The sequence below is a fragment of the Bidens hawaiensis genome, unplaced genomic scaffold (genome assembly GCF_021521415.1).
Source record: "Bidens hawaiensis isolate Kalapana, Puna unplaced genomic scaffold, B.hawaiensis_p1.1 tig00009799_1, whole genome shotgun sequence".
In the NCBI taxonomy this organism is placed as follows: domain Eukaryota; kingdom Viridiplantae; phylum Streptophyta; class Magnoliopsida; order Asterales; family Asteraceae; genus Bidens; species Bidens hawaiensis.
Window position 1 is genome coordinate 157,169 of NW_027491733.1, and position 15,315 is coordinate 172,483.

Below are 15,315 nucleotides of genomic sequence, written 5' to 3' on the forward strand. Positions count from 1 at the left end.
GGTGGTGCTGAGGACCTCGTCGGACCGAGACGAGCGTAGGTGGATCGTGAAGCTCACAGAAACCGGCCTTCTCGGCGTCCTCCAAATCATATGGGGTCGAAGCAGGACCTAGGGTAAAATAGTCACGGGGATAGCGGTCAAATACCCCAGGCTCTCTGCAATATGAGTAATATACGACCTCATAGATAACTGGGCTGACAGGCCCTGCCACCCACGGCTCCGGGAGAACGACGCAAGAAGCAGCGTCGCTATGTTGGCCTCCCGGCCGGTGATCATCGATAGCAAACAAAAAAATCGATGTTGCTGCACTTCTCGTGGCCCGAATGACGGCCCACGATAGAGCAGACAACAATGCGATGAAGGTAACGGTGGACGGGGTCCCGAATGGATGACTCGAGAACAGAGCTCGAGTGGACCCCGTCCGCTATCGTGGCCCAAAACTGGCCCAACCGGGCTTCCGTCAGCCAAAACTCTCGATCGGTCTGCGATCGGAGAGTATAACCCCGGACGCTCGTAAGGAATGCCGGGGTCAGCACCTCCTCGGCGGTGTAGTAGCCGGTGGCCACGGCGAACTGAGTCACGAACATCTTGTATGTTCGCCGCCCAAGGGAGTATGATACCGCATGGGGCTCGAAGAACTCGGTGGGCATATGTCTGAATGTGGAAAAGAACTCACAGGTGAGCTCGACGTACTGTGCCGAGTCAACCGTGAGGACCTGAACCCACCGAGCTCTCAGCATAGCCCAGACGTCCACCTCCTGGCTCACTGCACGGAGCAGGGTCCAGTCAATCGTCCTATGTCGGATGAGCTGCATCGACGCGAAACGGCGATACGAGGCCTGCCCAACCGACAAGGGAGCAAATCGAAGAATGATATGCGGGATCTGGTGGCCGTCCCCCATGATCGACTCCCGAACCGTATTGGGAGTGCTCGGGATCTTATCCCCGTCATACCTGATAACTCGTGGATCCGGAGCTCCCCTCGGACGCGCAACGGGACCACGTCGTCCCGTGCCTGCTAGCCTCTGTCTCTTGCGCCTGGCGGCGCCTGATGAAGAACTTGGGACGTCTGACATACTGCATGACAGAGATAGAATATCAATTTAAGACACGAAAAACGCGAAAAAATCGGGATATCCTATATACATCTAAACTAAACACAGGTATCTCCGCCCGAATGGAGATTGAGTATGCGCGGATAACCTAAATACAATTAACGCTCAAAAATCCCGAAACACGACACGACAAGACACGACTGACTACTGTCTCGAAAAACGTGCAACACAACGAACACTCATCGGAACTCAAAAATCGGGCGGTTCGGGCCTTAAAATTCATTTATTTTATTATATTATTATTAAATTAAATTAAATGTTATATTAAAATGTTATTAAAAATATGGATTAGTTCATATTAATATATTGTTATTAAAATATTAAGTTAATTTAATAGATATTATTATTATTAGTAGTAGTAGTAGTTAAAATTTTAAAATGGTGTTATATTAGATTATATTAATATATTAGAAAATATTAGTATTATTACAAAATTAATTTATATTAATATATTAGAAAATATTATTATTACTATAATTAAAATATTAAAATTAAGTTTTTATAATTCTTATATTAAGATAACATTATAATATTAAAATGTATTAAAATAATTTGAACGTTTTAAAAATTTTATTATTCATTAATTATTTTAATTGTATTATTATTATTATTTTCGAACTACGAATCCCGACCCGACACCGTATTTAAAACCTCTACCCGAAAAAATAATTCCTGCCAAGAATCAAAACCCGGCAACCTAAATAACACAAAACAATCTCTCGAACCTACGTTTCACAAACTACAACCAATCGACAAATCACATCCCAAACTCGGATTACAATCACACTAATGATAAAATTAGACATATGCACGAATCAAATATCACGGCAACCGAAACGACACGCCAATACAATTGGACATCCGAAAACCTATAATAATAACACATTATCTAACTAACCTGGATGTCAGGAACAGAGGAATAAAACACGAGACGATGAGCGGCGGTGATACGTGAGGCAGTGATGGCGGTGATCAGTGATGAATAAGGACAGGCGGTGAACAGCGGTGAACGGCGGTGGTATGGTGACGGTGATTGTAGTGAAGATGGAATGACTGTGATGGATGATGATGATGGCCGGCTGCTATGGCGGTGGTTGACGGCGTAGTGGCGGTGATTGATGGTGGTGGTGAGGTGATGGACGGTGATGATGGTGACTGTGGTAGGATGGATGATGGATGGAACGGAGGCTGTGATGATGATGAACGGTGGTGGTGGTAGGTGGCCGGCGGCGAGAGTGGAGAGAGAGAGAGAGGGAAAGATGAAGTGAAGTGGGAGGTGGAAGGGCGGTGGTTATATATATATATATATAAATATATAAATATATATTATTATAATTATTTATTATTGTTTATTTAATTTTAAATAAACTTTTTTTCCGGATAATCCAGGACCCATCGCGTAGCGCGATGGGTCGGATAAGCGATGATCGCGATACGCGACCCAATTGTGGCCAAATTAGGGGTTCGCCACCATCGCGTAGCGCGATGGTGGCTGGTCTAGCGTCATCGCGCTATGCGATGACGTCAGACGTCTGGGATGCCAAGGTGACCATCGCGTAGCGTGATGGTTAGCCTTCCAGAACCATCGCATAGCGCGATGGTTAGCCTTCCAGAACCATCGCGTAGCGCGATGGTCCCCAGTGAACAGAAAGTTTTTTCAATTTTTTTTTGGGTTGGGCATTTTTCGACCCGGTCAGTTTCGACATCCCGACATCACTCTGAACACGTTTCCGAAGTCGGAATTTGCAATGCGTACCTGGATTGACGTGAAATTAACCAAATACTTACCGAACTTCCATGACTTGCACTTCACCAAAACCTCCACACACTTGGGATTTGCTACACAAAACTTGAGACAAAGGTTAAACAACGACTCAACAAAAAGAAAATAAAATGGAACATACTTACAAATCCCGGGTTGCCTCCCGGTCAGCGTTAAATTGCATGTCTACAGCTCGACAATGCCTCGAATGTGTCAATTGTCTTCATAAACCGATGAGGTCACAATGAAACTCACTGATGCCTTGTCCATCTTGTGAATATCCTCCATCTCCAAATATGGTTTCAACCTATAGCCATTTACCACTTGTCGAATGTGGTAATCAAAATCCTCAATCTTGAATTGCCCGTGATTACCAACTCCAACAATCACAAACGGGCCCGGCCACTTACTTTTCAACTTACCCAGGAAAAGCTTCATCCTCGTGTTGTATAACCACACCTTTTGGCCAAATTCATATCTTTTCAACCGAATCTTAGCGTCATGAACCTTCTTCATTTTCTCCTTGTAAGCCGATGCACATTCATACGCTTCATCCCGCAACTCCTCGATCTCGCACAATGCTAATTTCCTAGCTTTACCTGCATCATCATAGCTAGTATTAACCTCCTTAGTAGCCCAATAAGCACGTTGTGCAATCTCAACCGGTAAATGGCAATCCTTTCCATACACAAGTCTATATGGTGTGGTTCCAATCGGCGTTATAAAAGCGGTTCGGTAAGCCCAAAAAGCGTCGGTCAAGTTAGTTGACCAATCCTCTTGGTCCGTCCGAACGGTTTTCTGTAAAATCTGTTTAATCTGCCGGTTTGAAACCTAAACTTGTCCACTCGTTTGTGGATGGTAAGGGGTTGATATTTTATGATCCACCCCATATATTTTAAGCAACTTTCCAAATTTAAAATTTTTAAAATGAGAATCCCCGTCATTAATAATAGTTCGGGGGATTCCAAACCGTGAAAAAATGTTGCTTTGCACGAAATTACAAACTACAGAGTGATCATTTGTCCTAGTGGCTATTATTTCGACCCATTTAGAAACATAGTCAACGGCCGCTAGGATGTATAAATTACCGTACGAGTTCGGGAATGGTCCCATGAAATCAATCACCCACACATCAAAGATATCAATTACTAGGATCGGTTTCAAGGACATCTCATCCTTCTTGGAGATACTCCCGAGTTGTTGACACTTCAAACAACGTGTCGCGAACTCGTGAGCATCCCAAAATAGCGTTGGCCAATAAAATTCACTAGTTAACACTTTTCTCGCAGTTTTCTGTCCGCTAAAGTGACCACCACACGCAGACGAATGCGCGTGCTCCGACACTGATCTAACATCCTCCTCAGGTATGCATCGCCTAATCATCTGATTAGCTCCAATCTTGAACAGATCTGGGTCGTCCCAAATATACTACTTCGCCTGTGACACCAAATGTTTCTTCTTCCTCCTTAGACAGTGTTCGGGTAAATCACCTGCAACTTTAAAATTGACAATATGAGCAAACCAAGGGTTTTGGGAAACCGCCAAAATCTGTTCGTCGGGAAAGGACTCATTAACGGGCCCGTCCCGGTCTCCACCCTCTAACATAATCCGGGACAAATGATCTGCTACGACATTTTCTGTTCCCTTTTTGTCCCGGATTTCCAAATCAAATTCCTGCAACAATAAAACCCATCTGATTAACCGGGGTTTTGCGTCTTTCTTGTCCATGAGATACCTAACTGCAGCATAATAAAAATAAACAATTACTTTGCTACCCCATATGTAAGAACGGAATTTGTTCAAAGCATACACTACCGCGAGCAACTTCTTTTCAGTTGTGGTATAATTCAACTGAGCGTCTGAGAGGGTCTTGCTCGCATAGTATATAGCAACGGGTTTCTTCTCAACCCATTGACCCAAAACAGCCCCGACTGCATAATCACTCGCGTCACACATAATTTCAAAAGGCAATTTCCAGTCGGGTGATTGCAAAATTGGGGCTTCCACTAACTTCTGTTTCCGAATGTTGAAGGCCTTAGCACATTCCTCATTAAAATCAAATGGGGCATCCTTTAACAATAGGTTACATAAGGGTTTGGCGATGTCACTAAAACCTTTAACAAACCTCTTATAAAACCCGGCGTGCCCCAGGAATGACCTAATTAATACCTTTGACATTTGTGGGATGAGGTAGGGTGGAAATAACTTGAACCTTATCTCTGTCCACCTCGATCCCACGACTCGACACAACATGGCCCAATACAATCCTTTCCTGGACCATAAAATGGCTCTTTTCCCAGCTAAGAACCAAATTTGTTTCAACACATTTTTCTAAAACTCTTTCGAGCTGATGTAAACAAGATTCAAAAGATGTGCCAAAAATTGAGAAATCATCCATGAAGATTTCCAAGGACTCCCCCACCATATCGGAAAAATACTCATCATGCACCTTTGAAAGGTGGCGGGGGCGTTACACAGTCCGAATGGCATTCGCCTAAATACGAAAGTACCATACGGGCATGTAAACGTAGTCTTTTCCTGATCTTCAGGATGAATAGCTATCGGGTTATAACCCGAATAACCGTCTAAAAAACAATAGAATTTTTGACCTGATAGCTTTTCCACAATCTGATCGATAAATGGAAGCGGAAAGTGATCTTTCGATGTTTCCGCATTCAGTTTTCGATAATCAATGCAAATACGCCACCCGGTTACCGGTCGGGTGGCAACCTCGTTACCTGAGTCGTCCTTAACGACTTGGATGCCCGCCTTCTTTGGGACTGTCTGAGTCGGGCTCACCCATGTGCTGTCTGAAATGGCAAAAATAATTCCAGCATCGAGCCACTTCAGCACCTCTTTCTTCACAACCTATCGCATGTTCGGGTTCAACCGTCTTTGTGCATCATGCGCTGGTTTCACATCCAGATCTGTCAAAATTTTGTACATAACTATCGAGGGACTAATCCCTTTCAGATTCGCGATGGTCCACCCAATCGCCTCCTTATTCGCAACCAGCACATTCAGCAAAGCAGATTCCTGTTCCAAAGACAAGTTAGAAATGGTAACTCTGACAATCGCAGCGCGGATTCGCTGCCGGCAATAATACGATAATGAATACAAATCAAATGCCAAACATTAATACGACCGCTAATATTATTTCGCCGCTCAATACTTATATAGTTATAAATGTTATTTTCTCGATAAATACGAACATTGTCATGAATAATACTCTCCCAAGGGACACCGGCGATACTGCCAATAACAATAATTCCCCCCACTAAATGTCGTTGGCAATAAAATTTTTTTTACTGAATATGAATGCTAGTCGTAACAACCGTGATCCTTCACGATGGGAATACTCGTTTAAACGATTTTAGTCGTGCAAACATGTAAAGTTTAGTGGTACTAAAGAATCAAATGATTTAGTAAATAGATCGAAACGATAAAGTCTGTTATCTGTACCAGTAGCTCCCATTAAATTGTATCGTTAATTATGTTGCTATTACATACTTAGCCACACCCTTGTGTGGTAGAAAGCAATTATCCGCATGACCTGGGCAAGACTTAAAACCCTTATATTGAAATATTTGTCCAAGGAATGAAACCTAAAATGAAAGGGCGGGTCAACAGAAATGCACAAACCGTTCTGATGATCTGATTCAATTAATACTATGGTTAGTAATCCGGAAGGAGAGACCTCAGTTAATCCAGTTAGTCATTTAACTTTTGAGAACGCTGGGACACAAGCCGGGGTGGTAACTTTGAATTCGGTCAGTAAAGGTGTGTTAAGAGTACAGGGAAAACACCTAGTACAAAACAAGCTAATCAAGAAAGGAGTACAAGAGCAACCACAATTTAAACGTACGGACCCTACAACTCAAAATAATACGACAAACAACTCTAGTTCAGAATTAAACGTATACAATGAACCTTTACTAAAGGGTATACCGAATAAAGGCATGTCATAAAAGCGTAAAAATTAGATACTAAGCCTGTAGTGTGATATCATTATGAACACTGTAAACCAACCATTCTAACCTCATCACTTACAGTTATTCCAATCGTAACCAATTCGATCACAAGCTATGATAAACCCTCATGTTTACCATGAGTATGGAAGTACGAAACGCTCCAAAAAGATTTGACCCTTGTTAAACCAAAAATAAGCATCGATGTTTGGTGCGCCTAAAGGACACGCGTTTGTTATCGGGTCAGGAGAAGCACGACAAAACCCGAACGTGGTGACAAATACATTCGTAGTTTTTGATCAATATGCCTTTGTATTATTTGACATAGGTGCCAATAGAAGTTTCGTTTCCACTAGCTTTGTATCCTTGGGAAATATGCCAGCTAGTGAGCTAACAAATCCCTGTACTATAGAACTCATTAATAGTAACTTTATAACTGTCAACCAAATGGTTCAAAACTGTTCCGTTATTCTAAATAACCACCCATTCCTTATTGATCTACTCCCAGTAGAGTTAGGAAGTTTCGATGTAATTGTCGGCATGAACTGGTTAACCAAGTATAAAGCGGAGATTGTGTGTAATGTCAAGATAGTTAAAAAAATTCCCCTATCGGATGGTGAAACGATTATGGTACAGGGGGAGAAGTCTGGTGCAATATCACCTCTCGTGTCTTATCTTAAAGTATTAAAACGCTTTCGCCAAGGGTATATGCCATTCTTGGAAAATGTAACCATGAAAACCTCAACGAAGCATATAGGAGATGTCCTCGTAGTACTCAAATACTTTAGTATCTTCCTGATGAACTACCTGGAATACCACTATCCGACAAGTTGAACTCCGACTGACTTAACCTTAGGGGTAACTCCTATTGCCAAGACACCTTATGGTCTGACACTCTCCGAAATGTAAAATTTATTTGGCCAGCTACAAGAATTATTAGATAAAGATTTCATAAGACCTAGCTATCCTCATTGGGAAGAACTGGTGTTGTTTGTAAAGAAGGATGGAAGCTTTAGGATGTGTGTTGATTACTAGGAAATACACAAAATTGCCATATATATATATATATATATATATATATTTCCTCCCACAATTAGACTAATTATTCAATCAACTCCAAGGAGCGAATTACTTCTCGAAAATCGACCTCCGATCCAGTTACCATCAAGTCAAAATCCAAGAGGAAGATGTGTCTAAAACAGCGTTTCGAACTCTTTATGGTCACTATGAATTCTTAGTTATGCCTTTTGGGCTGACTAATGCACCCGCAGTTTTCATGGATCACCTGAACCGAGTTGTAAACCGTACCAAGAGAAAATCATTATAACGTTATCTCTTGATGTATTCGAAAACTGAAAAGGAACATGAACAACAATTATGATCAATCTTGGGGGCGTCGAAACAGGAGGAATTGTCCAAGTATGAATTCTAGCTACAAGGAATATGATTTTTTTCGAAACATTATTAGTTGACACGGAATTTACATACACCCGAGCAAAACTGATAAATGTCAGAGTCAACAAAAGGAATTCGCCAAATTTTGGAACTAGCCGAGTATTATCGGCACTTCATTGTACACTTTCCAGTTTAGCCCCAACCTTTAACCATTTCAACTCAAGAAAACTGAATTTATGATTGGGAAAGAGAACAAGAAATGGCTTTTTTGTTAAAACATAAACTTTGTCAAACCCCTATGCTAAATCTCCTAGAAGGGACTGATGATCTTGTAATCTATTGAGATACATCCGAGAAGAATTAGAATGTGTACTAATGCAGAGAAACAAGGTTATAACATACACTTCCTAACAATCAAAAATACACGAGAAAATTACACTTTCCTTGACTCGGAATATGGAAAAATTGTAACAAAAAATAAATAAATAATTAAATAAATTAAAATAAATAAATAAATAAATAAATAAAAAGAAAAAGAAACGATGCCTTAAGATGAAGGATAAAGTTAAACATTGGAAAGTATGGGTATTTGAAACGATCGTTTAGACAAACATTATCGGGCATATTCATATCACCCAAAAGAAAGCCCTAAGAGTATAACATTTTAAAAACAAAATCTTGTACGGGAACGATAATAACCTAGGAAAGGAAAACCGATGAAATCCTATACCTCCAAAAAACCAAGTTTAAATTCCAACTCTTGGTAACTTATGAGGCTTGATCGTGAGCAAAGCACATAAGTCCAGATATTCCAATCATTCAGGAACTGATAAGAAGTACAAGGAATTAAAAGAATGTTAATGGTGGCCGGTATGAAGAAAGATGTAACTACACATATCGGTAAATACCTGACTAGTGCAAGAATTGAAGCAGAGTATCAAAAACCCTCAGTAAGGTTACAACAACCGGAAACACCTGGTGGAAGGGGGAACAGATTACTATGAGCATCGTAACACCCTTTCATAAATCATCCCTAGAACGCAGTATAGTCCGGGTACAATTTTACCCACTAACTTAATTTGCATATTCTCTTCCGATCCATAACAACTACACGACTGAAAGTCACGCCTACAATTATGTCAACAAAATCATACCTCGACATGGTATGCCTATAACGATTACTTCTGACTGAGATAGTCATTTCGCCTCTTACGTTCTGACAAACTTAAGAAACCAAATCGGTTTAACCATGACCTGTCGTTCCCAAACAAACGATTTAATTGGACAAACTATGCAGACACTGAAAGAGTTACCGAACCTTAGAGAAATTTAAGACCAACGTTTCCACTGGTCTAATCCTCGAATGTTAATAGTTATCATAATATTATACGAGCGGCACTGTAACCGGTACGATGCGAACAAGAACATGAATTGATACTTTATTAATTTAAAAATTGGCAACACTTAAAATGCAAAATTTGATTTGATTCCGAAAACCACCGACTAGGCTCGTAAGATTCAAAAACAAACTAAAAGCCGTATAAGACTAACAAGAGAACTATACCGATTTACGTAATGAATTGTTGACCTTTGAAAAGTGTTATTCGAGTTGATAAAAGTGTTACGTTGACATAAACATACATAAAACTGTACAAGGTTGTCTCGAAAATTAAACGTAACATAATGAATAATCTATCTCTAGAATTGAGTTCACTCTCGATTTTAGTTCTACTGACTGAAAATTTTCGTATATAGCGAAACGAACAAATGCCTTATTGACGTGGCGAAGATAGTACCACATGGAAACTCACACATAACTAAACTTTGTAAAGAACCCTTATAAATATCAGGCAGGAAAGTCAAACAGTTACAACTCAATAGAATTTCAATGGTCAACGTTCGGTAAAATGCCTTATAACGGGGAATTATATACATCTGAAAACGAAATCAAATTTTCTTGTTTGTTCACAAGAAACTTTTAACTGGCATATTGAATTTCGGGGACGGAATTTCTTAACAGGGGGAGAATGTGACATTTGAGACAAAACTAGGTACACCTCAGTGCGTATTTATCGATTAAGAAATTAAACGCTTATTACGCAACGAACGAACGAATAATCGAACGGGTATGGTTATGACCCAGATATCTCGGGGGGCCATCAATAAGTGATATAAATTTAATATAAGCGAATATATTAGTTTTATGGCCTTGGTTCGATAGCAAACAAGTTAACCAAAAACATGCTTGTGTAACTACCCGCTATAGATTTAAACGCGAAAGATAGTTACAAACCAAGCATTGTATCATCCGTTAAACCGAAAAAGATCTACCAAACACTTCTTGCGAATATTTTAAGCGATCCGTGAAAATATTTTGGATTTTTACAAACGTATAGTATGTTTTTATAAATTTATACAAAAATGGCCGAAAAACACTCGTTTTCGCGCTGTTTGTCGTACCCGATATATTTTTCTAGCCAAAAACCGAACCCACGCTTAAAATGGACTTGTAATTGATCGTAATAGCAAAAAAAAAAAGAAAAGAAAAAAGGGGGGGTTAGGGACCCACCCCTAGTTCCGATCGGAACAAAAGGGGTGGAATCCCCACCCATGATTTCTTTGTTTTTAAGCAACCAAAAAACCAACATTAGATTTGTTCTCATCAAATCAAAGCTGGACCAGCGTCTTCATAGTAAATTCAGCCAAAACAAGAGGTAAACAAAGTGATTTTGACGTGTTTTATACATGTTTTTAAATAAAGGATTAATGTTTGATTAAGAAAAATCATAGTTAACTATGAAAAACTCTTCGAAATGATACAAAAATATACTTTGATGATAAACATGTTGGAAAATCAGAATCATACTCCTTTTTGGCCATAAAACGGATTAAAGGGTTTAAACGGCGTTTTTACGGTTCAAAAGTTCGGTTTTATACCCTAGTCAAAACCCTAGGTTAAGGGGCTGCCATGTTGATGAAACTTGCTTGGTTTGTGATGTAGGACCTGTAATTCGCTTATATAGAAGCACAAGAACTCGGAAACTCGATTAAGAAAGCGAAAACGAACCAAAACCGCAAAGGTAATACCGATTTACTAGAATACGGGCTTTTTAGGTAAAGGTTGTGATGTGCATATTGTTAGGTTATAAAATTTTGCAGGGAGATCGGGGACAATATTATTGAGTCCTATCCAAATTTGGTTATTTTTCGACCATCCGAGAATATTTGGCGAATTTATTACCGATTTGGGGCGTTTATTTGGGAAAAATAGTTAAAATACTTGAAAAATTATGAAAATTTATGGGGAACTCAGATTTGATATATTATAATCACCTGTGAAATTTGTGATCATTTTGAAAAGTCTAAATGTGTTTCGTGTATTCGCGTTTAATTGAGTTTTCGCAGTCGTTTTTGGCTCGAAAAGGATATTTGGCAAGGTTGTTAAATTCTGGAAATTTTCCAGGTTGTTTTGGAATGTATTCTGGTTACTCAGGAATTTTGGCGGATTTTTCGGAAAGCGTTTGATATAAACGGATGATTTTCGGGTTAAATATAGCACATAAAATGATTTTTTATAAATTATTAAATCAGTAAATAAATCCAGAAATATTTTTATAAAAACTACATATTTTAATTGATAAGTGACTAAATTTTCATAATTTAATGATCAACGGATTATTAATTATGCTAATTTGAAAATTAAACAAATTCAATTATGATAAAAACCACCAAGTTCGTGATTAACGAACCTGTTGGAATATCAGAACACCAAGAGTGGTCAAAAATCATAATTTTAGGTTAATTAAGTAAAAACGAACTTTTGATGAGAAACCCGAACAATTTGGATAAATTGTGCTTGTTTCTTCGCAAATCAAACTGAATAAACGGAAGCGAGCCCTGTAACGAATCCAGACCCCCAATGTGTGATCTTTCTTTATAACTTAATCATTTTATCGATCAACACGTTTACCCAATCTTACATTCCTATAATTGTTTTTTGAACGCATACATGAACAATTTGGCCCAGTAGGGAAAATAGGAAAATTTAGCCAAATTTAGTTTTAAATATTAAACATTGAACAACTTCACAATCTAAGCCTACTGACACTTTCTGGGTGTAACAGCTATACCAAGATTAGCTATACAGCCCAGTCTAGTATTATGATTATAATAATATTAAAATATTAATATTTTTATAATATTCATTATAGGGCCTAGTGATACGAGTCAAACGAACTGCGAGCCGACGCTATACTGAATCCCGATTAAACCGTGAGTTTCATGACCCCACTTTTAAACTGTTTTTATGAACTTTTGGGGTGAAAAACATATCGATACGTATCTATATACTCTGAATTGTTTGATGATGGGAATTATGTAAGTGCTAACACACGAAAGTCCCCATAATCACAGTGATTAACTTCGAGCCGGTGGCTTGTGAATAGTACTATTGGTTTGACAAACCCAAACGGAGCCGGCACGGTTTGCCGAGACATATAACCGTTTGCAAATGACCATAATTATACAAACACGCTATGTAGTGTTAGACATAGTCACTCGGGTCATGTTGTGGGCGGAAAGGGGGCCACAGTGATTGATTGAGCGTGGGAAATGGATGTACGCAGCACGAACAAACAGTCAAGGCTTCACTGTAGCTTAGCATAATTACATCATAAACATACAAACCAACATAGTGGTGAACGTACATACATACATACGTACTTGTGTATATGCAAACTGTGATTGTTGTACGCACAAATGATTTTCTTGAAACTCGCCAACTATTTATAGTTGACCCGTTTTAACATGTTTTTCTGGTATACCAGACTTGGACTAGAAAGTCAATGTGCTACGTGTTTGACTTGCGATCAATGTTGGGTGAATTGATGCATCTGTGCTAATAAAAAGTAAAGCCGCTTAACGGGCTGGATTTAGTTTGTAACATCTAGTTGTAAATGGAGTTAGATCAATGTAATATATTGTAAAGTATTTTATACTGTTCTTTATAAACAATGTGGTTGATATCAGAGGTGTCTGTTACATTTCCGTTTTACGCTTCCTGCAAATCGCTTAACGGGGTGTGACACATAGCAACAGAGCCTATGGATGATGATGACTTTATTACGGATGAGTTGCCCATGTGACTGACACTATCAACAAAATCACCCCACCTTATTCACCAATCCTGCAATAGACAACAATTAAGATACTGATTCCATTGACTCTGAGCCTGTCAATGATGACATCCCTTCCTCTCCTGTCACAACTGATCCCATTAATTCGGAACCTGAACAAGCTCATAAGACAACAGTTCTTACACCACCTACTTCTCCTATCCAAGAACCAATCATTACATCCCCACCCTTGACCCCACTAGTTGAAACTACCCAAGAATTCCATATTCCAACTCCACCCATCTCTCCTGTTCAAGAAACACATATTGCAACACCCCCAACCTCACCTCTCAAAGAAACTATTCCTACTGAACCTATTCAAACTTCCCAACCAATCCCTAATGAACCTGAAAGCTACAAACTACCCTCCCCAGAAACCTCTTCACCAGAGCCATTCTCTGAACCTGACTTTAAACCCACTCAAGAAACCCCACCATCCAGCCCAAATATCTATGACATCGTTGTTGAAAATGCAAATCTAGAGTTTGAGAACATCATGTTAAAGGAGAGAAATGCAGTCCTAGAAATCAGATACAAAGCACTTGAAACTACACTGCAACAAGCTTTGCTAAAAATTCGAACCCTGGAGCACTCTGAGGTTGAGAAGACCTCAGATGCACCAAAATAGGGGGAGAATATTGTAGTTACAGAAGGCTTGAGAATGATTGAAAATCTATATGACAGTTCAGATGAGGAGACTGAGGAAGCCGGACCCTCAAATGCTCTAAACATGATAAATCAAGAGTACGAGGGAGATGCTGGAGATGAGCAGGAGTCAGGAGAGAAAGAGACTGAAGATGAAGTAGAGATCTCGGATCAAATTGCCAAAAGACAATTAAAAGGCAAAGGGTGGCTCTGACTGATGAAGAACTTCATCCAAAGGTAACTCATAAAGAAACATCTGGTGATGAGATATTGGAGAAGGATAATGTGAAAGATCCTGATATTGTAGAAGTTAAATCAGTTCAAAAAGTGATAGAAATGATATATCAAGAAAAAGGAAGGGAGTTGGTTGAGGAGAAAGAAGAAGAATTTGACCAAGAAGTGCTTGAAGCACTCATGGAAATGAGGAGAAAGGAAGAAGAGGAAGAAAGAATGAGGTAGGAGGCAGATGATGCTATAAGGGCAGCATTGGAGTCACTAAAAGCAACACAGACTGAAGAACAAACTCCAAATGCACAGAATGATAATGAAACTGAGCCCTTACAATCTGAGCCAGTAATGTCTGAGCCTGTAACTGAGCTTGGTCTGGGTCCAGTCAACCAAGATGAAGAAGAAGGAGAAACAATTGAAATATCTGCTAGCTCAATGGTGAAGTTGGTTATAATGAAAGATCTTACAGACATCTTGAATAGACCAGAAGGACATCATCCTGAAATTGTGTCAGCTGCAAGAAAAGCACAAATAGACTTTATCAATCTCAGCACTGGTCCAGAACCAAGAGTTGAAGAGGTGGTGGAAACTACTGAACCTATCATTCAAGAAGTTGATGAAGACACTCCTGTCAAAGAACCAATTGTCGAAGAAATCTTTAATGAATAACCTATAACACAAGCCACTGAACCTGTAATAAAGAAAGTTGTTGATGACAAAGAACAAGCAGATAAAGCCAAATCAACTGTCACTGAACCAACAGAAACAGAAGCTGAAGTAAGAGAGTCCCTAAAAAGAAAAGAAACATCTGAGGTAGAGCTCCCAAAAGCCAAAAGGCAAATATCTGTTTATAGAAGAGGACTAAAATCCAAGTTTGTGTTTAAGACTCCTAAACCTCAGAATGAAGAACCAATGATAGGAGCTCTTCACAACTTGGATGAAAATATGGAAAGTGATGAGGAGGAAGAAGGATCAAAGACAAATGATGATAAAGAAAATGAAGACAAAGCATACCTCATAAGCCTTGA

The 15,315-nt window shown here is 39.4% G+C and overlaps 1 protein-coding gene across 1 annotated transcript; it reads right to left on the reverse strand.

Moving 5' to 3' along the window:
* Nucleotides 1–3,090: 3,090 nt before the first annotated feature.
* Nucleotides 3,091–5,680, reverse strand: LOC143533579 (uncharacterized). The gene is made up of 5 exons (XM_077028305.1): nucleotides 5,635–5,680; nucleotides 5,388–5,462; nucleotides 4,645–4,808; nucleotides 4,324–4,551; nucleotides 3,091–3,675 (listed from the first exon to the last, which is right to left on the reverse strand). The coding sequence occupies exons 1-5, from the start codon at nucleotides 5,678–5,680 to the stop codon at nucleotides 3,091–3,093; spliced, it is 1,098 nt and encodes a 365-aa protein (XP_076884420.1).
* Between the last annotated feature and the right edge of the window lie 9,635 nt (nucleotides 5,681–15,315).

Bases quoted from the DNA above. Each gene is read 5' to 3' on its own strand.
- LOC143533579 (XM_077028305.1), bottom strand. From the start codon at position 5,680: ATGGGTGAGCCCGACTCAGACAGTCCCAAAGAAGGCGGGCATCCAA. The intron at 5,463-5,634 runs GTCGTTAAGGAC...ATTGTTTTTTAG, and splicing joins CAAAGAAGGCGGGCATCCAA to ACGGTTATTCGGGTTATAAC. The intron at 4,809-5,387 runs GTACTTTCGTAT...GTGATTATGCAG, and splicing joins TACGTTTACATGCCCGTATG to TCGGGGCTGTTTTGGGTCAA.